We start from the raw sequence: 22106 nt of genomic DNA on the forward strand, positions 1-22106 counted from the left end.
AGATTTCCAGAGTCGTCTTACGGATTTACACATCCACCTGCAGTGTGGGAGTTGCTGTTGCTGTACTACGTTGCTAACAGTTGGCCTGGTCTGTTTTAAAAGGTTTTAGCCATCTTGGTGGATGTGTGTTTCACTGTGATTTAAATTTTTCAGGTGTCTAATAATGATGAATACCCTTTCATACTTCTGTGGCCCATTTTGATGGGTATTACTTACCCTTCTCTTGAGCTCTATAAACAGTAGATTTCTAAGAGTAACTGGATACCATGTGGGGCTCTAATAACAGCATGGTAAAAAATATTTTCCTATTATCTATACTAGGATACTGAGGAAGATACAAACTTGACTGCCAAGTACTAAAGATTTAGTTGGAAGGTTTGTCTGTCTTAAATTGATAATGCAGGTTGGCAAAGGGGTTATTTAGAATTAGTTAAATTTATGATTAATATTCTAAAATATCCCAGTGTGTGTATGATCAAGTAAAATGAAAAAATTGGGTATAACACCTGTTAGGCAGTTTAACTTACTGTCTTTAGTGAGCACTAAGTGGTCCTGTCCATATGAAGTGACTTTTCTTTTTTTCACTAAGTGATGCTAGAAAATTAAGTATCCATTTGGGATAAAATGAACAATTTAAAATCTTATCTATATGTGTTATTTATTGGTAGAAAGAGCATAGTGAAGCCAAGGACAGTCTTTCCAGGTAGATTATTAGCTATATTGGAAATTCCTCCTTAAGGAAGGGTTTGTTTTTTTAGTCAGATTGCATTTTCTGAGCACTTGTGAGTGAAGCATTATCTAAAGGGATGTGTGAACCAGTAAATAGAATTAATTCTAACATAAGCATGTGTAAAGGAGATGGCATCTGAACTAATCTTGAAGGATAAGTAATGGTCAGTGTTAGTTGCTCAGTCGTTTTTTTTTATAGGTTCCATTAAGAGAATTAGCAATAGGAGTAGGAATGCCCTCTTAATATTGTTATCCTCTCAGTCGGGTTGTATTTCATTCTTGCCCTATCTCACCAGTTGCTTTATTTGTTCTGTGTATTTTCTTTAAATCTTTCTTCTGTCTTTCTAGACTCCTTTATCTATATTTAGCATTCTGTCCTCCTTTTTCCTTGCTATCTTGTTACAAATAATGTAAAATGAGTAGCTTTAAAACCATCTGAGAGAGAAAAGCAAATGCTGTATATTAACACACACATGTGAAATCTAGAAAGATGGTCCTGATGAACCTCTTTGCAGGGCGTGGAGGCACAGACATGGAGAACAGACTTGTGGGCACAGTGGGGGAAGGAGGGGTGGGGTGAAGTGAGAGAGCAGCACGGAGACGCATGCTACCCTATGGGTGCGACGGAACGTGTATTCCTTGAGCTGATTCATGTTGATGCATGGCAGAAACCCACACAATATTGTAAAGCAATTATCATCCAATGAAAAATATTAAAAATTCCTCATTTTATGGACTTAAAATTTATCCATCATGGGATACGTGCTATTTGTGTGCTGAGACTTTAAATTAACTTGTAAAAAAGCTAATACTATGAAGTGTTTGTGCAAGTATTTCAGTGTTTGTCATAATGGTGCAGGTGGACACCTGATTATAGAGTGATCAGTACTCATTTATGTTGTGTGTTTGGATGAATTTTATATGTATCTAATTCTTTTATCTTTTCACTAGGGAAATAGAAACCAGTTTCCCCTTAACTTCCAACCATCAAATTCTCTCTGCCTCTGAGGTCTAACACAGTTCATGGCACATAGTAGCTAATTATTTATTGAAAGAAAGAATGTGCTTATGTCTTTTCTTCTCTCATGTAATAGAAAAAGAGGTGGCTGTGCTCCCTCAGTTAAACCTGTAAGTGCTATGGATCATCATCCCCTCCTGATTTCTTAGAGACTTCATTTCTGTGTTTTCAGTCTCTCCCTCTGTAGTGGATCTTTCTCATAAACATTTACACATGTTCAAGTCTTTACTGTCTTCATAAACTGAACAAAACACTTCCCTCCCCAGACTCTCTTCTCTGGTCCCTTCAGCCTATACTGTCATGTTTCTGTCTTCCTCTCAACCCAGATGTTTTGAAAAACTTACCTATACGTGTTATTAAACACTTTTTCGCTTCTTGCCCGTGTTCTTGGTCTTGATGTCTTGATTTTTCTACAGTATCTGATGTTGACCATTTCCTCTTTCCTTTCTTGTAATACAGCACATTTTCCTGGGCAGATTCCTCCTCTTCTATCTGTTTAAATACCTGCATTCTTCACAGGCTAATTCTGTTCTCATTCTACTCATAGCCTTTGAATTTTCTAACCTACTTCTTTGGATGGACTCCATCTGTGCAGGTCCAGCTTTTTTTTTTTACTGGTTTGTCTGACAACAATTCAGACTCCATGACCAGCAACACTGAACTCATTAACTGTCCTTCTTTACCTCCACTTGAACCTTTGCTAGTGTTTACTATCGCAGTGAACAGCACACCATCTACCTGGTTGCCCAGGCCAGAGTGCTCTCTCTTCCCATTTCCCTCCTTGATTTTTAGTTGTAGTTATTCTGATAAATTTAAACTATGTGAGGCATTTTTCTTGGTTGTACATTCTAGTTTTCATTAGTATAAATTGGAGATATTAGATAAAGCATATTTTATTCTTCATGCTACTTTTGGCTCCAATTATTAATGACTAATACAGATCTAAAATAATTTTCTATTGAGATTTTTAGTTTACATAAATCAAAATGAAAATTGGCAGAAATTTATGTTTTACCAAAGATGATTCTATTCAGTATTCTAAATCATGTATTGTTTTTTAAAAGAATTTGTTTTTTTCTGAATTGAAAAAACCTCTTAGCTCACTTAGAAAATGATGTCATTTCATTATTGATATAAAGATGTTTGACTATGCTGAGAAAATGATGTAGCCTCCTGCCATATCCACTCTTCTTCACCATTGCATGCTCATTTTGTTTCTCAGTCTGGTTTATAATAAAATTCCTTGAAAATAAAAACTGTCTCATACATAGGTACCTCCTTCCACAGTGATACTGTGGTTGTGGCCATTGTGGATGTTTTTGCAAGCGTTGACTTTGAAGGTTAGGTTTATGAGTAATAATTTCATAGTACCTACAGGTAGGCATAATTGCATTCCCATAATACATACTTTTTGAATTCCCATAGTTTCTACAAATGGGTATAATTGATACAGACTGTACGAGAGAGGTTTAAGGCATTAGAATTTGTTCCAATCTGAGTTGACTGTTAGATATATTGACTATTTGAACAGTTATAATTAAGTTTCAGATTGTTTTATGACTTAGCTTGCTCAAAAAAAAAAATTGGCTTTCTTACTGAATTTTAAAAAAACAAGCTCTCATGCTCTCTTTTTGGCTTAATCTCTGATATTTAGAATAAAACAAATTGTTTTTTAAAAGAATAATCCACAACAGGGAGCAATGATTATGCTCCACCAACAGATGATTTTTTTACGTATACATAGTATTTACTCATTTTATCTTAGAGAGGCTCAGATCTCTTGCTATCTTTTTGGGCCAGTGGGCTGCTTCTCATCTGTATTTGTTTTTTTCTTTAGATATTAGGATCAAGGAAGAAGAACCTGATCCTGAAGAGTGGCAGCTCAGTGGTGATTCTACATTGAATACCAATGATCTAACACACTTGAGAGTACAGGTGGTAGATGAAGAAGGGGACCAACAGCATCAAGAAGGAAAAAGACTTCGAAGGGTAGCTTGCACCTGTCCCAACTGTAAAGAAGGTGGTGGGAGGTATGCACACGTGCAACATACGTTTTTTTTTTAGGCTGCTGATATCATCATCCTAATTTTTGAAATGCTGCATGCCCTGTCACCTAATTAAGGGAAATTATTCACTACATGATCATCTTGTGTGTTTGTCTGTATGAATGTGGCAGAAAAAGTTAGTGAACAAAATATGTGAAATCACATTTTTAGTTCTGAATGCCTTTTTTTAAAAAACTAAAATTAGTTTACTTTAAAAAGAAGTATAGTAAGATGGCATTTAACAGGCCCATATCAGATAATTTGCAAACCAGCAATGAGATTTGCCTAAATACTGATTAGAAAGTTGCTTCTTAACTTGAGAATAACTTATATAATATAAAAATAAGTTTAGAAATTGGTGATAAAGTGTATTTTCCATTTTCAACAGAAATGAATAATAAGCATTAATGGTGGAATTTTTTAAAAAGTGAAACTGTAATATTTCTGTTCTGTGTTTTTAAAAATAAACATTAAGCAAAAAATTACAAACTCAAAACCTATCAGTAACTGTATTAAATGTGGATGGATTAAGCTTAATAATTAAGAGATTGAGTCTCCGATTATCCTTAAAAAACAAACTCCAGCCTTACATTGATTATAAAGAACATCTTAAATTGGCACAGAACTATTGAAAATAAAGGAATGAAAGAGATTTATTAGGCAAATGTTAACAAAAAGGAAATATGCATAGCAGACATGGTATCATTTGATATCTATTTGATATTTTCACCTAATCAAATGGATAGATAGGGATATATTTCTTAATAACATGAAGTTTTCATCAAGAAGTTTACTAGCCATGGTACCTTTTCCCCACAACTTTGAAGTGTATAGAGAAAAAACTGATAGCACTCTAAAGACATACCAACCAAATTCTCCAGTCATGGTGAAATATCTTAATATACCTCTGTCAGAAATGAGCTATTTAAATAGACCAGGGGTGGGGGGATCTATTAATAGAGTTAATGAACTTGATCTAATAAAGCCTACCTGCCTTTGAAAAGTTGATCTGTACACTGGCCAGCCCATTCCCATTAATAATAATGACTAATTGTTAATACTGAGAGCTTACTATGTTCTAGATAGTCTTATATGTGAGGCATGGAGAGGATGAATGGTTTTTAAGAGCATGTACAACTGGGATTTGGACCCAGTTTCTTACTCTTGGACCTGTCTTAACCACTGCCTCCTGAGTAAATTTGCTTCTGTATCTGATCCTTAGGCATTTGTATTTACTAATGGTAATTATTCACTTGTTTGATTTATTCTTTGAAATGTTTTGGTCAATTTAAATAAATTAGTGTGGAATTTGGTTAGACAACAACTTTTCTGAAGTTTACTCTCATTTTTAGAAGAATTTTCAAGATAAATTGTTCATGAAAGTCAAATCTGAGGGTCATGGCTTTGCCTGTGTTTTGTTTATTCTTTTTCTTTAAATTGAACGTTTCAAATTTACGTTTATTAAACTAAAACATGCTCAAAAAATTCAGAACTATAGAAGAGTATTAAAATAATACCTAATTTCTACCCCACTTGAAGATGACTATTGTAACATATTTGTATTTATCTTTCCAGACTTTAAATATATTTTAAAGTAGAATCACCTTCTCTGTTTTACATGTCTGTTCTTATTTTGAAAATTTTTGTGATCATACTTCCAAGTCTACAAAAAGCTTGCATCAATTTTTTATGACTATAGTATTCTAGTGTGTGGATGTATAAGAATTTAAAAACTTTTTGGGAGTTTATTGTCAATTAATTCTTACACATATGTCTTTGCACATTTGTCTGATTATTTCATCAGTATAAGTTGTCAGTGGTGGAATTGTTGGATCAAAGGGAAATGTCTCCTAGAAAGTTGCATTAATTTATATTCCATCGGTGGTGTATGCGAGCGTCTTTTTGCCCACACCCTTGCCAACAATGAATTTTATCATTTTTTAAAACCTTTAAAGTCTGAGAGATGAAAAGTAATGCCTCACTATTGTTTTACTTAGTATATTTTTGTTACTTTGTGAGATTGAACATTTTTTGTTGCTATTTTACCATTTAAAAATTTTGTAAATTATTTCTGTCTTCTGTGCATCTGTTAATTTGTCTGTCATATGTGCAGATTTTTTTTTTCCAGTTTTACATTGCCTTTCCATTTTTTCAGTGGTTTGCAAAATGTGATTGTTTATACAAGTAAGGAGAATTCTCACAGTTTGCAAACTTTTCTTTTAAGCACAAATTTTTTACTTGAGATGCATTGTTACTATGCTATTACGTCTTCCTCAAACTGAAGATTATAAAAATACTCATTTTCTAGAACTTCTGTGAGTTCATTTTAAAATAATTTATTCTGAGCAATTAAAATTGAAGTTCTTAAGAAAAAACCTGTATTGTTTCTTAGTGCTCATTTGCACAAAATTCAGCTAGTATATTCATGATAGGCACAATCATAACATTGGCAGTTGCTACATCCAGTTAATAGAAGCATAACATATAGTAAATCCCATTCCGCAAAGGTGAGATGGCATTTTAAGCATTTTAGAATATTGGACTTTTTCTTTCAGCAGTATTCTTGAAAAGAATATAATAGTGTGTGTAAAGTGGCATCTTTAAAGAACTAAATTTTGTTTTATCTTTTTGAGCAAGGTGTAAAATATAATTAAATATTTAAAAATTATATTCGTTTGGGCATTTAGCGAATATTTATTAAGCAGAACCAGCCTTCAGAAACTTTGAAGAGAGGATAGTAAAATAAATTCTAAGGACATTATTGTTACATAGGCTTTGTGTGAATTAGACCTCAGCCCATTTTTTTGAAAAATAAGTTATTTTGTAAACTCTGTTACTTTCCCTGTCAGTGTTTCAGTTTGTGTTTTGTTTCTCCTGTCCCAGGCAAAAGACTCAATTTACTTTTCTTAATCCTTCCACTCAGAATTTAGCTTGCTTCATTGTATCATTCTGTCTTTGCATTATTAAAATTTTGGGAGCAAGTTTAAGAAGTAAAGAATATGAACTTACAATTGTTAGTTTTTTTAGGTCATGTAATAGGTAGAGGGGTGTAAATATATAAATCAAGAAGAAAACTTAGGGTAATCTTTTATTACTTAAAGGTTGTTAAGAAATTTACTTAAGTTCTCTTTCCTCATATCGCATGCCGTAAGTCCATATCTAGCATAGCTATATCTTGAGTAAAATTTTTCTTTGAATAGAAACTTGAACATGGGTATTGGGCTTTTCTCTTATATTGTATATTTTTTGTGTGCCCTGTCTTCATTTTTTTCTTTCTTATATGCCTGTCTCATTTTCAGACAATAAATATGTCTTGTTTCCTTATAATTCAATTGATGAACAAATATCTTTCCCTGGAATTTTGGTTCTTTGAAAACTCATTTGTTGCAATAATTTATTTTAGTCTTGTGCTTTGTTCCTGCTCTCAGGCTAAATTTTGCAAAGTTAGTACAATAATAGCACTTTTGAATTTATAAAAGACATTGATTCACCTGAGTGGCAGGCTTAGAAGAGAGGCAGGAAGTTATGAGTGTAGAATCAACTGAATTGGGTTCTCTGTGAAATTGCTATGGTGAACACAATATGTAAAATCGGTTTGTACACCAATAGCCACAGACATTGCTCCTTTTCTTTGGGCCATTCAAAAATAAATTTAAAAGAGCTAAACTAAATGGAAATACTGTTGGCTTTGGTTAAGACTTTGGCATTGCAGGTGAGCCAGCAAAACCTATTTCACTCAGCTCAGCTCTTCAAAGAGAGTTGTAGAAATTGGGGGTGGACTGGAGCTGAAACTAGAATTGTGTTAGATTATGACGTCCTTGCCCTTGAGACAACAGCATGACTCCTCCTTGTCTTTACTTATGCTATTCCTCTGCCTGGAATGCCTTCCCTCCTTTCTATCTAAATCCTACCCACCTTCTCCACGAAGCCTTCTCTAACTACTGGAGCCCACATTGATGTCTCCCTGTTCAGAACACCTATGGCACCTAACAGCCAGCACTGCACCGTTTAGCACTGTTTGTCCTATGGCAATTTCACATGCTACTGAGTGTGAGTACATTAAAATATAAATGTGGGGAAATATGCATTTTTCCAGTAAAATTTGAGAAACAATAGGTATAATATATATATACAGGAGGATTTGCAGGCTTATGGACGGTTTACAGGCTATATACCTAGACTGAGATTGTGGGAGGAGGGGAAGTTGGGTGGGGGTCTTAAATGTATCTTTTTTAATCTCAGAGAAACTGCGAAGTTTATATAATAAAATTTCCACAATTGAGTCTAAAATGTCATTTTTTAAAATATAAACTCATTTATTTGTCTTTATTCAGTAACTATCCTTTTTTGTTGTTGAGGTTGAGTAATAACATTTTCTGTAGTGTTTAATACAATTTGAATATCATTTCTGGAATCAAAAATGTTTCCTTCTTGCTTAGGCTAAGATACCTGTTCACCCATCTAAGCACATATCTTCTAAGCCTTGTTCCTGCCATCAAGTACTGAAATGTAACAGATGTAAAACTTTGCAGTCTGGAGAAACTGCATTTTATTTATGTCTCTGATGTATAATTTGGGGTATCTGCATGGTTATTAGTAAGGGAATTTTAACTGTAAGATAATTTTTATTTCATACAATTCTAGGGATCTAAGATGACAGGTTTGTCTAGATTTTTTTCCTCTGGTTTTCTGTAAGTCAGTGTATATTCAGGATGTGGCCATACAAATATGTGAATCAATAATGCATATATCATATAAATTTAAAGCCTGATTAAGGCATCTAATTAATTGTACCTGTGATGAGTTAATGCATCTGTTGTTGATTTATTTACTTTTTAAATTAGTTGACGTGACTTTGCATAGACCATTTAGTTTTCCTGTTCAACTAATTTAATTTAATAGGGTCTATGCATAGAATTTGTGAATGGTTCTGACAAGATAATAAATAGCTTTATTATACACTCTGTGTATGAAATGTCCTCTTAAATGATGTATTTCTTGAACATATTTACATTTGGACAGCATTCACATTAGTTGTGGAGTAAAAGAACATGTAAAACTTCCAAATTCTTACTTAAATTGATTTTAAATGGTTTTGGTTTCTGATTGACCGCATGGTGATAATGTCTTCTATTTGAAATTCAGCATGCTAAATATGATGAGTGGTATTGTCCATTTGAATATTTTCATATAAGTATATATTATTCTGTGTGTGTTTTTTAGAGGTACCAATCTTGGGAAAAAGAAGCAACACATTTGTCATATACCAGGATGTGGTAAAGTCTATGGGAAGACCTCACATCTGAGAGCTCATCTTCGTTGGCATTCTGGGGAGCGCCCATTTATTTGTAACTGGATGTTCTGTGGTAAAAGATTTACTCGAAGTGATGAATTACAGAGGCACAGAAGAACACATACAGGTTACTAATCTTTACTTTTAACAGACAAAAATTAATTATATGGCTGCATACTACCTTGAATTTTTTTTTAAGTGTAGCTTACTGAACTGAATCTTTTAAAATATGATTGTTTACATCACATTTCTATCTTCAGCAACATCAGTTTAAAAACACTTTATTCTAAACAAGCCATATGGCTTATCTTATAAAATAATGTTTTATCTTATGCAGACTGTGGTTAGTGTTGTTTTTTTCAGTCAGTTTTTTGTTTTGTTTTCATTTTATTCAGTGTCTTAAGTCACATTTATTCAGTGTCTTAAGTCACATTTATCTTATTGTTAATTACATCAATGTTCTAAATTAGTTGTATGCTTTTACTCTTGATCATTATTTTCTTCCTCCTTAACACTGTAATAATAATTCCTTTTCCTCTGATAATCTCATGTTTTAATATATGTGAAATAAGCAGAAAACTATTTTCTTTGAGGGGTGATAACCACAGCATCTTTGATGTCAGGATTTTCATTTAATTGTGTTTACATAGTGTTTGTATGGTTGTTACATGGAATGGACCTAGGAATGACCCCAATTGAATTCTAACTTAATATAACATACACAGATAGTTTTCTCTTACTACTATATAATGATCAAGATGATCATCAGTCTATGCTCAACATTTGAAGAATTGATAAATATATAATGTATTTACAAAGCCTAGAGAGTTTAGAAGGGAGAATTATGGTGAAACTTTGAAATCTCTTAGATCTAAATATATAAAGTAACCCATGAAATATGTAGCAGTGTATTATATGCTCTACTTGTTTTAATTTCTGTCTCATCAGGTAGGTAGACAGGTGAACTTTACCTGTTTGAAACTGCAACTGGCAATATAAGAAAGTAGATAAAGTATATCCGGAGGCAGAGATCAGTATCACTGGGCTAGTAAGGCATTGTTGGGCATTAAGACCTTAAGATGGGCCTATACTAGAATTTTCCTCAGTGGAATTTGATCAGCAGGATATGAAAAGATACAGTGTAGAAGGGAAGAAAGGTCTGTGATCAAAGTGTAGGAAACACTGTGTTAAAGGTTTGCTATGCACGCGCCTTCAAGGAGCACCTTCAGTAGTCTGATAGTGAGCACTGTGCGTCTTCAGGTAGGGGAGGTGCTGGCAGCCTCTCATGGTGCCATTTTGTCACTGAACATCTCCCAGAACTAATGTTTCAAGGGAAACTTTGGGAAATAACCTTCCCAGAAGAATAGTATGCAAATAGAAGAAGTGAGAGCTCCATTTGTCATGAGTGAAGATGAGATTCTGTTAATACATTTCTTTTATGTAGGATTGAGCCATGTTAGAGAGTCCTTGGAAGTTAAGTAGTGGAGACCTTAAAGTATTTAGTTATCTACAAATTACTCTTACATCCTGTACCACTTAGTACAATGGTAAATTTCTGTATTCTAATAAAATTTGGTATTTAAGGAAGATTTTTCTGGCATTGATTTGTTGGATTGGAGAGGGAAAGCCTAGCATGTCACTGTAATAGTTCAGGCATGAGGTCTGATGAGGACCTGCTGAGAGGAAAGTTGCTGAAATGAGATAGGTAAGACATTTTGAAGAAAATAAGAAAGTATTGGATTTGTTTATTGTATAAGTTCTCTGTGTATTCCTTTTAGTTTGGCCTTTTGCCTTACCTTCTAGTAATCCTCCCACATAGTGGGTCTTCAGCATAATAGAAGTTTTGTCTATCTTTTGTGTTTAAAAAATGTAGTTTTAAAGTACTTTAAAAATATTTTTTGTTCATGTTGAAAAATAAATTTAGGCATCAGAGTCTTGTTAACTTTAACATCATGATGTATTAAGCTTGCTTTTGATTATTCCAACTGAAATCAGATAACCATCTCCAGTTCTTGGGACTACCCAGTCTTTATTAGATTTCAAGCTTGTGTCTTGGCTTTAATTTTGAAGTACTTTGTTTAGTTACTTGAATTTGCATTTATGAGTTGGAAGGTTAAATATCAGGATCTGACATATTAATAATATCTGAAGTATAGCTTAAAACTGTCATTTTCTTTAAAGAAGTATGTTACAGGTCATCATTTTTAAGCTGGTATCTTATAACATGTTTCAAAACAAACTTAGCATAATTGAGGTATTAGATTCTTATCTGATATCAGTGTATAGTTTAATAAGTTTGAAGATTGCTTTTCATCCAAAAATAAAGATGATAAATTTATTTTGAAGAAAAAATATTGCAGGGACAGCTCATGAATCAGATACAATTCTAATTGCATTCTGCTCCCTGTCCCTAAAACTGTCAGTCTTAGCTTATTTTCTTTCTCAGAGAATGAGTCTATTAATGTTGAATTTAAAATCTAAGTAACTCAATTTCTTTAACAGGTGAGAAGAAATTTGTTTGTCCAGAATGTTCAAAACGCTTTATGAGAAGTGATCACCTTGCCAAACATATTAAAACACATCAGAATAAAAAAGGTATCCACTCTAGCAGTACAGTGCTGGCATCTGTGGAAGCTGCACGAGATGATACTTTGATTACTGCAGGAGGAACAACACTTATCCTTGCAAATATTCAACAAGGTTCTGTTTCAGGGATAGGAACTGTTAATACTTCCACCACCAGCAATCAAGATATCCTTACCAACACTGAAATACCTTTACAGCTTGTCACAGTTTCTGGAAATGAGACAATGGAGTAAATATTACACAAATACTTATTCATTGTGGTTATTTTTATACAGTAGTGAGAAGAATATTGTTCCTAAGTTCTTAGATATCTTTTTATTGATGTGCAAAAATTTTTGGATTGACAGTAACTTGGTTATACATGACACTGAAATGCCTTACTTTGTATGATATTCCATAGTATATTAAAAATGGTAAAATTGCATGGGTTTTGTAGGTACTTTTGGAATCTAGAAGAAATGAAATTTTACCAAGTTATATAAAGAGAAAATTGAATTTAACAATGCGAATGGTAGTCTAACCAAATGCACCAATCCTGTGTGGTTTAGTGTAAAAATGAGAACATGTTGGTATTTATCTATTGTAAGATAAAAAAGTTGGTGGGTGAAAGAAATCATGTTATGATAAAAAAAAATTTTTGTAATTTTCTTGATGACTGGAATTTTTATTATGCATAACTGACAAATCAAGTTTCCAAGCAAATGTTACATAGTGTAGGCTTTACTTAGCTTATCAATTTGCCATTTTGAAGCTAATTATTTTAATTAGGTTAACTATGTACAATATTTTAAGCATTACTCTTGTAAGATTTTGAAAAATACATTTTAACATGGAACTCTAGGGATAGTCACCTTTTAAATCCTGTTGAAAAGCCATGTTTAAGATTTAATTTGCCAAAATAATGTCTTGTTAATATCCTTTCAATAACGAAGTTGGGCAATATAACCAATGTTTAAAAAGGTTTAAAATGTATAGGTTGAGGCATTTGGGTGGTAAGAAAATGTTATAGTGAATTATCCCTTTTCTTGAATATTGGAGGACCAAAAAAATAAGGTTTATTGCGTCTTAGCAGTGATTTTTTTTTTTTTTTAAATCCAATCTTGTTTCCAAAAACCACATGTCTGCCAGGGCCTTAAAAGCCATCATGTAAATTACCAGTAAAGTATAACATATGCAAACATAACAAAATCACTTCCATAGTGACGATACTCCAACCATATGGATATTAGTCATAGAGAACTAGAGGTTTTATGATATTTTTTTAAGTCTTTTTTTTTTTTGGTCTAGGTAGTCAGTCTGCACTTAAATATAAACCATTTTCCTTTTTTTGCTTTTTCCCTTAAAATTTATATGTATCCAGTACATTTAATTGAGAAATGTATGTTTTTTATTATGCTGTATTTTCTTTTTATTTTTTAATTATTGTTTATATTTTCAATTATTAAAAATGTACAAAATAAAGTTTCATTGCTGGTCTTGTAAGAGCTATACAATTTTCTTAAATGTATACCTATAACTGCAGCAGTTCACCTATTTCAAAAATTTGGAATTCTGTTCATTTGTTATTCTTAAGACCACCTCAAATTTAAAGGCTACCTTATTGTACGTTTAAAGTGTATTATAACAGTGTGGTAGTTAATAAAACACTATTTTTTTTCTTTTGAGTTTGTTGTATTCCTGTGCATTTAAAATAATTGCAGTGGTATGGGGTGAGAAAATTGGTATGGTTTATTTTTCTTAGCATTTTATTTGCAGATTCTTGATTTCAGACACTGAAATTATTGTAAACATGTATATTTACTTAAAGGGAAGAGTAGAGGCTCCTGGAGATTACTTTTTTTTTTCATCTAAGAATGAGCTTATGAAATAGAACTTCTGAAAAAAATCTTTTAACTCTTAGCCTACATTGATTCATAGGAATTTTATCAATCCATTTTGCAAACCTTGTTTTTTGTTTCCCCTGTTAAAGCAATGCAGAATATTTTGATTTATCAAAAATTTGAGTTTACTTGAAGATTCTTAAGAATGATAACATAAAACAGCTTTGGTAACCATGATAAGAGTTATTTGAAAAGGTGGTTTTTAAATTTATGTATATTTAATCATAAAGGCAGGGTAAGAGGGAAGGAAAAATAAACAGGATATTAATGTGAATATTTTAGATATTTTAAAATATCCAGTTACTCTACATGTATAGAGTAGGGTTAAAGATTTCCATTGTCTGTTTTCTAGGCCCAATCTGATACTGTCAGTAATACTAATATTTCTGAGTGCTTAGGACAACACTAGATACACATAAAAACAAAGTTTTTCTAAATGTGAGACTTAAGCTTGTGATGCAGAATAAGTATTACTTGGAATAGTGAAAATTAATGAATGTACATTTATTTTGAAGTTACAGGGTTAGAATTTGAATCTTTAAACTCCTTTAAATAATTTTTAGAATTTAAAAAATTATGTTGAGTGTGTGAAGAGGATTGCGTGAGAAGGTTGCTCACTTGAGAAAAACACCCATTAAATCAGGAGGTTAAAAACCTTTTTAGAGTGATGGTATAGCTGTTGTTGTTTTTAATTGGAGGGTAGTTTACAATGTTGTGTTAGTTTCTGGGGCTGTTTTTAATACTGAAAATTTATAATAAGTTTATAGAGAGTTTTCAATCTGAGTTTCCAAGCAAATTTTATCACTTCTTAGAGCATGAATGCAGTGAAGAAAGTAAGTAGTCTTAAAAATTGTTTAAATAAATTTTTAGATTTTTTTTGAGAGCCTGCCTGGAATATACCAGTAAATTTTGGGTGTTTGCCTAACAAAAAAATGAAAGTTAGTATTCAACCTCAGCCAAGGTGACTTTAAATATTTCTGTTTTTTTAATAGAAAAAATGTTGAATACATTCTGGAAACTTAATATTTGAAGAATTACCCTAAAGTAATTTTTTTCTAGTTAAATAAAATCTCTTAGTATTATGTATGGGTGTAATGTTTTAGTGTAAACTTGCTCTTCAGTAGGTGTTTTCAGCAATTGCTTTGTTTTTGTCAAGGCTAGAGTTAGTACATACTCAGTATATTTACATACAAATAATTCCTGTTTATCAGAACATACTCATTTAGTGGACTAGATGTCTGTATACTATACCTCAATTTAAAGAAAGTATCACTTGAGAAAATTTTATTTTCTGTAGATTGATACTTAATGACTTTGAGAAGTAATTCACATAACTTAAAAAAGAACATAAAGCTTTAGAAAAGTACCTCAATTACAAAAAGCCAGGTGCCCTGTAAGTACCTTTGGGCAAAATAGTGAAGATGCTTAAATTATTTCAAAATAGTGAAAACACATTCTAAGTAGTAAAAATACATTTAAGGTGAAGGCATGTCAAACATATTTCAAATAGTTCTTAGTATTCATTAGAAAATGCTGGGAGTATTTAACAATCCACAGGCCTAACTTCATCCCTGACCTAAATCTACATATCTGGAGATGGAGCGTATATATACATGACCATTGAAAGGTGGTGGGTTTGAACTGTAGGGGTCTGCTTATACATGGCTATTTTTCAGTTGTAAATATTACAGTACAGTCTGGTTGGTCTAATCCACATGTTACACATCAGTCAGAGAGGGCCAATTATAAGTAATATGTAGATTAACCCCCATGTTGTAGGGTCAACTGTATTTTTAACAACTCCTCAAGTAGCTCTTAGCAGCAGCAGCAGCAAGTGGCTCTAATAAACACTCCTGAGTTAAAACCATAACTAGAAAAAGTGTCCCCTTGTATCTTAATTGTAGTTAGGATCATATTACTTGAAAATTTCTGTCTTACTAAAAATTTCAGTATTGTTTGAAATGTGAGATTATTACTAACATTTTGTTTTAAAATATATGTGTTGGTCATGCTACCCTACTAGTAGGCAATTTGGTTTTCAGTTTTAATTATGTTAAGTAGATGAGAATTGTTTTCAATGTAAGAACAATGTGTTTCACTAAATAGTCTTTTTAAAACTTTTTGCCATGAGTGAATAAGAAGTAAGTCTTTTATAGTCCGATAATCAGCACAAAACAAAATTGGTTGATACCTTGGAAACAAAACTTGATATTTCGTGAAGTCTCTCAGTCGTGTCCGACTCTTTGCCACCCCATGGACACCAGGCTCCTCCATTCATGGGATTTTCTAGGCAAGAGTACTGGAGTGGGGTGCCATTTCCTTCTCCAGGGAATCTTCCTGACCCAGGGATCGAACCCAGGTCTCCCACATTGCAGACAGACGCTTTACCATCTGAGCCACCAAGAAGATATTTAGTAAAATCATCTTTTTTATTTAGTGTTGGGAGACAGATAATACTTGGCCCCTTGTCTTGTTCAGGCAGATTTGTATATAATCATATACTTTGTGAATATGTTCTAGTGGCAGATACAAAGTGCTCTCAAAACTAGAGGGAGAATTCTGCATGTAGAAGTCTGAAAAATTTAGGCGGAGGAAATGGCTCAATTCGATTTGCTTTGGATGACGGGGAATTGTGAGGGATGGTGTGGGAATATATTGGAGGAGGGGCTGTCACATGGAGAAGGAGTTCATAGTTTAATCTTTACCAGTGATTCCTAGTGTTTATGGGATCGTAGGCCTTCTTAGAAAATGGCCACACTTACGGAATTGGTGGAGGAAGAGGAGTTGTCAAGGAGGCTGACATAGAAACTCAGTGTCAAGATGGTGAAAACAGAGGCAGGCCAGAGGTTCAGTCAGAAGAAAAGAAAAGATTTTGGCCCGGCGATGAGTTGTCAACTGATGTTTGTTAGTTTAGAGTAACTGGGTCAAAGATGACACAGGAAAAGAGGCTATGGAGACAGCAAGCATAGGCTGTTCATAAGTTAGTGGTGAAGAGGAGAAAGATGGGCAGATGTACGGCTCAGTCAGAATTAACAAAATACTTGAAAAAGTTCCTGATTATATAAAATGACATACTGATAAATATTAAGAAAATAAAGACTATAAAGGATTTTAGCCTCTGAGCTACTCAGAGATAACTTATTTCCTTTGAAAAATATCAAAATTGGAGTTGAAATTTAGAAAAAACTGCATGATTTGCTGATATGTAACATTTATACCATTTTATTATAAATTTAAGATACATGATATACTGAAAAAGAGGTCTCCATTTCTTTTGGCTTTCCTCTCCCCACCCCCCAGCTGTTTAACAACATTGCCTCTCCTAAGTCCATATTAAGCTGCATGTTAGATGTGATATTGGGTAGGTTTCTTGCCTTTAACACCTAATTTTCATCACCCATAAAAAGGGGATAACAATAGTAATCCTTCATAGGATTGTTGGGAGGGTTAAAATGGAAGCAGAGAATAAATGTCTCCTCCCTGCATCCCCCATACATCTCTTCTTTAACTCTGAAGACTTCACTTTTCTGTAGTGAAGGGGTATCCATCGTTTAAACATGGCTCATGCACTGATTCTCATCTTGAGAATGGGGGGACGTTTCAGTGCCAAAATCTGAAGAGAGCTATAGAATCTAAATTGATAGTGAACAATGTGTCTGAAGTGACTGCCTCATCAGAAAGAAAGGAATAAGAATGAAGCACAAATTATTTCTCCAAAAATAGGGTATAGCTTTTAGGATATCTGCCCAACTTAGGTCCCGTTTTCTGAATACTACTTTTTGCCACCTTCAGGGGCTAGCTGTTTAGATGATTGTACAAGGAGTGGATATCTGGTCAAATTTGATCCAACTAGATGTTTTCTCCCAAGAATTTGAAATGGAAAACGAATGTCTTGGGAAGTTGCATTTGGAACCTACATGTGAAGCAGAAGGAATAAGACGAGAGACTACAATTCCAGAAGAAAAAGATGAAGAGAACAGCTGCCTTGATTCCTGATACTTTGTGCTTTTATTCCAATTTTTTACGCCTGTTCATTTCCTGCTCCTGGGTTCTCATGAGGTAATCTCAAAACCTTCCAGAGACCCACTTTTACCTTAGGTATTTCTTAAATTTGAGAGGCTGGTTTCCAAATAGTGCCAACTAAAACATCTTGAGATACAATTTCTACTTAAATACACTGCTTGAAATAGTTGATGAGTTAGTGCTGTAGAAAATACCAACAAAAAGTCATGGTTAGTGCCAGACCAGATTTAGACAAGAACTGTCTAGAGCCTGAAAGAGTCAGGAAGGGTGAGTCTTGAAGAGCTAATAAGATGTGCCCAGGAGAACGGATGAAAAGGCCCAGAAGTCCATCTGCAATCTGAGGACTCTTATCAAAGGGCTGTATCTTTATTTGTGTCTGTTTTTGGTCTTAAGGATCACTGCCTTCTTGCCAGCATTAGCACTCTGGTTAGCATCTCTCACCGCATGGTCTTTATATTTTCATTATGTCTTTGGACTCAGGTGCAGTTTAATTTGCTTTTAATTGTGTTTACTCAGTTGCTTAGCTTCCTCACATGCAGATCCTTTAAAAATTCTTCGTTATTTGCGTCTTTCCCGTTTTTACTGTTGATAACTTTGTGTAGCTTTTTCATCTTAAATCATTTAGTAAAGGTGAAAACTTCCACAGAATAATAGAGTGCGCAGATTTTGGACTCGGGCACACGTGGGTTTATGTCCTGGCTCTGCTGATCACTAGCTGTGTGACCAGGCACTCTATCCACCCTTGGCCTCAGTTTTTTAGAATGTAAAGTGGGGGTAATAGTAGCATCATCTTCATAAGGATAATGGAGGACATTAAATAAGTTAATGCATGAAAACCACTTCCCACAGTGCCTGGCACATAGGTAAGTATTAGTAAATGTTAGCCTTAGAGAAATCAATAATCTTCCTACCCTTGGAAATAATTATCCCCATCTTGTATATTAATTTGTTCATTCACTTAGTTCCACTTAGTTGTCAGCAAACATTAACAAAATTGCTAGTATTGTGCCTTTTTGGTGAAACAGTTCAAATATATAGAAAAAATATAGAAAAGCATATAACAAATAGCCTGTGTATCCAGTATCCAGCTTTTACAGTCTTAATCATTTTACACACAGTTTCTTGTTGCTTTTAAAGAAATGATTGTAGCTATAGTTGAAATCTATATAGTCCGATATCATTCCGTCTCTCTCTTTTCACCCACAGGGGTAACTGCTGCTCTGAATTTGATGTTCACCAGAATGATAGCATGAATGATTTTAAATGCTTACTGTATGTGTGCATATATAGGGTGGTTTTTATGTTTTTGAAACTTTATATGAAATGGTATCTTACTGTACGTAATCTTTGGGGACTTGTTTTTTTTCACTCATGTTTTTGAGATGTATTTGTGTTACATGTTTCTCTAAATTACTCATTTTCAATGCTATATAGTTCATTGAGTATATTACAGTTTATCCATTTTCTTGTTGATGCACATTTCAGTTATTTCCAGTATTTGTCTATTATAAACAATGCTGCAATGAAATACTTGATATGTTTCCTTGTGCATGTGTGTGAGTGTTTCTCTTAGATACGTATCTACAAGTTCAGTCACTGGCCAGTAAGATATTCTTATCTTCAAATTTGCCAGGTACTGCCAAATTGATCTCCACTGTATGTGCCAAATTCCATTCCTAGCGGCAGTGCTTAGGAGTTCACATTTCCCCACACTCTTCCCAAGTCCTTGGCCTCGGCAGATATTTCTTTCCAATTGAAAAAAAAAAACGCAATTTTATTTTGCAGTCTGACAGAGTGCTTTAAAATCCATCTGGGAGTAAAACAAGCAGGTGTAAGAAGTTAAAAAGGAATCAGGAAAACAGTCCTGTATTTATAAAGATACCAGTACTGATAGGCATTACCAAACATAATATTAACTATAGCAGAAACAATGCATGTTTTTCTTACTGGTTCCAGCTTTTAGCTCTCATTCAACCCCTGCCTTGGTATGGCACTCCCCACGGCCTCTCACTGTAGGCTTCTCTTCGCACAGTATACAACCCTCAGATTGAATATTGGAAAGAGGGCTCAGGCCCAGCTGGGTGTTTGCTTCACCCAGAAGGAGGCTGGGAGTATAGTCGGCTGCACTGCGGCTTCTTTGCCCTGTTTTCTCCAGTTCTTTATCCTCCTCTTCCACTCCTGTTCAAACTCAAGTAGTTAGATCAGCCTACCAGCTACAGAAGCCTGCTTCAAACTGGGGTAATCCTTTCTTGCAGAGACCCTAGTGTTGCCACTTAAATGTATAATATATCCATATGTATATCTCCATCCCTATATGAATGACAAATAAATCATGACTTTGATTCTGATTTCTCTGTATTCTGGTGAGGTTGAGCAAGCATATTTTTTTTATTAACCCATGTTTCTTCTGAAGGAAATGATCTGTTTGACTTTTTCCCCATTTGCTTTTTTGGTGATTTTTATTTTGCATTGATTTTTAAGCATTCTTAACAATAATAATATTCCAGATACATATTATTTTAGATATATATGGGAAAATAATACCTTTTCCCAGTCTGCATCTTATCTTCTAACTTTGTTTATGGTATCTTTTATGTGTGGTAGTGTTCTACCAAAGTTTTATTGAAGCTCTAGTTGTAGCTTTTCTGTCTTTCCCAATAAATTCTCTGTCTAGTGTCATAAAAATATTTTTTCTCTAAAAACTTTATTATTTTTGCCTTTCAACTTGACTCATGAGTCCACTTTGAAATTATTTTTGTTTCTCGTGTGCAATTCCTAATATTGTCCATGTGAATTACCAGTTGTCTTAGCACAGTTTATTGAATGACCCAGCATTTCCCCACTAATCGTAACGCTGTGCTGTGCTTGCTTTGCCCAGCACAATTGTAATGTTACCTCTCATTTATCAAGTTTTCATTTGTGTATGGGTCTATTCCTTGATTTCTTTCTGCATGTTCTGTGCTGAGACCATACCATCAATACCATGGCCTTCACATCTTGATGTCTTATAGGGCTTGTCCTTGCCCACCCCTTATGTGTCCTTCAAAGTTGTTCTGACTGTTCCTATCCATGGACATTCTTTATCTCCAGTTATTCAAGTCTACTTTAATGTCCTTTTTATAAGTGACTGTTTTCTCTTTGAAAGGTCTTAACACATCTTTTCTTACATTTATTCCTATGTAATTTTTTTTTCCCTGGGGAATAGGCTTTTTCAAAGTTATTGTTTAAATTGATCAGTGTTGATCTATACAAATGCTACTGATCTTTATAAATTGATTTTGTCTGATTATTCCACATAATTCCTTTGCTAGTTCTAATAGTTTACCTATAGATGCCCTAAGATGTTTTTTATGGAGACAGTCACATTGGCCTCAAATAATAAAAGATTTGTCTCTTCAATTCCAATTCTGATACCTCTTTTTTTTTTCTTCTTCTTCTTTTTAAGTAACTTATTGCATTAGCAGCTTAATACTAGCTAGAATTGGTGGTAAGATACATTTCTGTTCTAATACTTTTCTTTCCCACACATAACCCTGTTGATTCTTCTGTTCTCTGCTTGGTACTTGGGATAAAAAATGATCAATTCATAGTTCCTGTCCTGAAGGATATAGTTAGGCTGATGACATTCTGACTACAATTACCTTTCTGACTTAAAAAAAATTCTATCTGGTTTCTCTGTTTTCATGTACATTTTCCTGTATAGCAATATAGTCCCTTTATTTCAAAGTTAGGGGAAGATTGAATTTTTTTTTTTTTTTTTTTTTAAACACATGATCCTCTAAAAGCTACAGCATAACCCTGCTAACTGTCCACAGATGTGACATCTGGAACATCACACACCAAGCATGCCAGAGCCTGATGTGGGCCCTCTGTCTGCTTGGCACAGGGCTGTATACATGAGGGCACCTAGGAAAGCTTTTATGACATTCAAAGAAAGAGCATAGCAGCTGACTTACTCAGGCTCTACTGTTAAGCTCAAGGCTTACTTGATAGGCCAGATTCAGGGTAGGGGAAGAGCAAAGTAAGAGTGGCTTATGGGGGTCTTTTTGGCCAGAGTCTTTTCAAATTTATTCCACTACTGGAGACAGTGAGTCACCCCTGAAGTGGAAATTAGAGACTACAAGACAGCAGTAAATGCACACAACCAACTTTCTCTTCACAGTGGATGAAGAGGGAAAAATTAATAATCCTGCTCAGTAAAATCATTACTCGGGTGTCACAAGGCGGAAGGGGCAGGAGGTGTCAACGCCACCCAAAGCCAGGGGGCTTGTAATGTCTGGCTCCTCTTGGTTGGTCTGCTTTCTTCTTCAACTGCCAAAAGATAAAGGGACAGCTTTGAGATACTGTTTGTGTCCTAGAATTTAAGATTGGGACAAAGGAGAGGCTTGGAGAAAGGAAGTGAGCAGCAGGAGAATTGTAGGAAGGGACTTGGCCTTCGGCCTTGGTGCTGGGCATGCTCTGACCCATCTACACAGAAAGAAACTGAATTTTCACAGGAGTCAACTTCCTGATGCTGGTCTAGAGTTTTACCA

At 34.1% G+C, this 22106-nt stretch overlaps 1 protein-coding gene across 2 annotated transcripts in view; it reads left to right on the forward strand.

The window, feature by feature from the left end:
* Positions 1 to 13335, forward strand: part of SP3 (Sp3 transcription factor) — a 58192-nt gene extending 44857 nt beyond the window's left edge. Inside the window, exons 5-7 of one of the 2 annotated variants that reach the window (XM_025274735.3) lie at positions 3585 to 3777; positions 9016 to 9212; positions 11588 to 13335. In XM_025274735.3, the coding sequence (XP_025130520.2) occupies positions 3585 to 3777; positions 9016 to 9212; positions 11588 to 11904 (707 nt within the window). In that variant the 3' untranslated portion in view covers positions 11905 to 13335. Of the gene's footprint in view, positions 1 to 3584; positions 3778 to 9015; positions 9215 to 11587 lie in introns of those variants that run through there. The other variant, XR_006547282.2, reaches the window with a different exon arrangement.
* Positions 13336 to 22106: the final 8771 nt, after the last annotated feature.

This window comes from Bubalus bubalis, chromosome 2 (assembly GCF_019923935.1).
Source record: "Bubalus bubalis isolate 160015118507 breed Murrah chromosome 2, NDDB_SH_1, whole genome shotgun sequence".
NCBI lineage: Eukaryota > Metazoa > Chordata > Mammalia > Artiodactyla > Bovidae > Bubalus > Bubalus bubalis.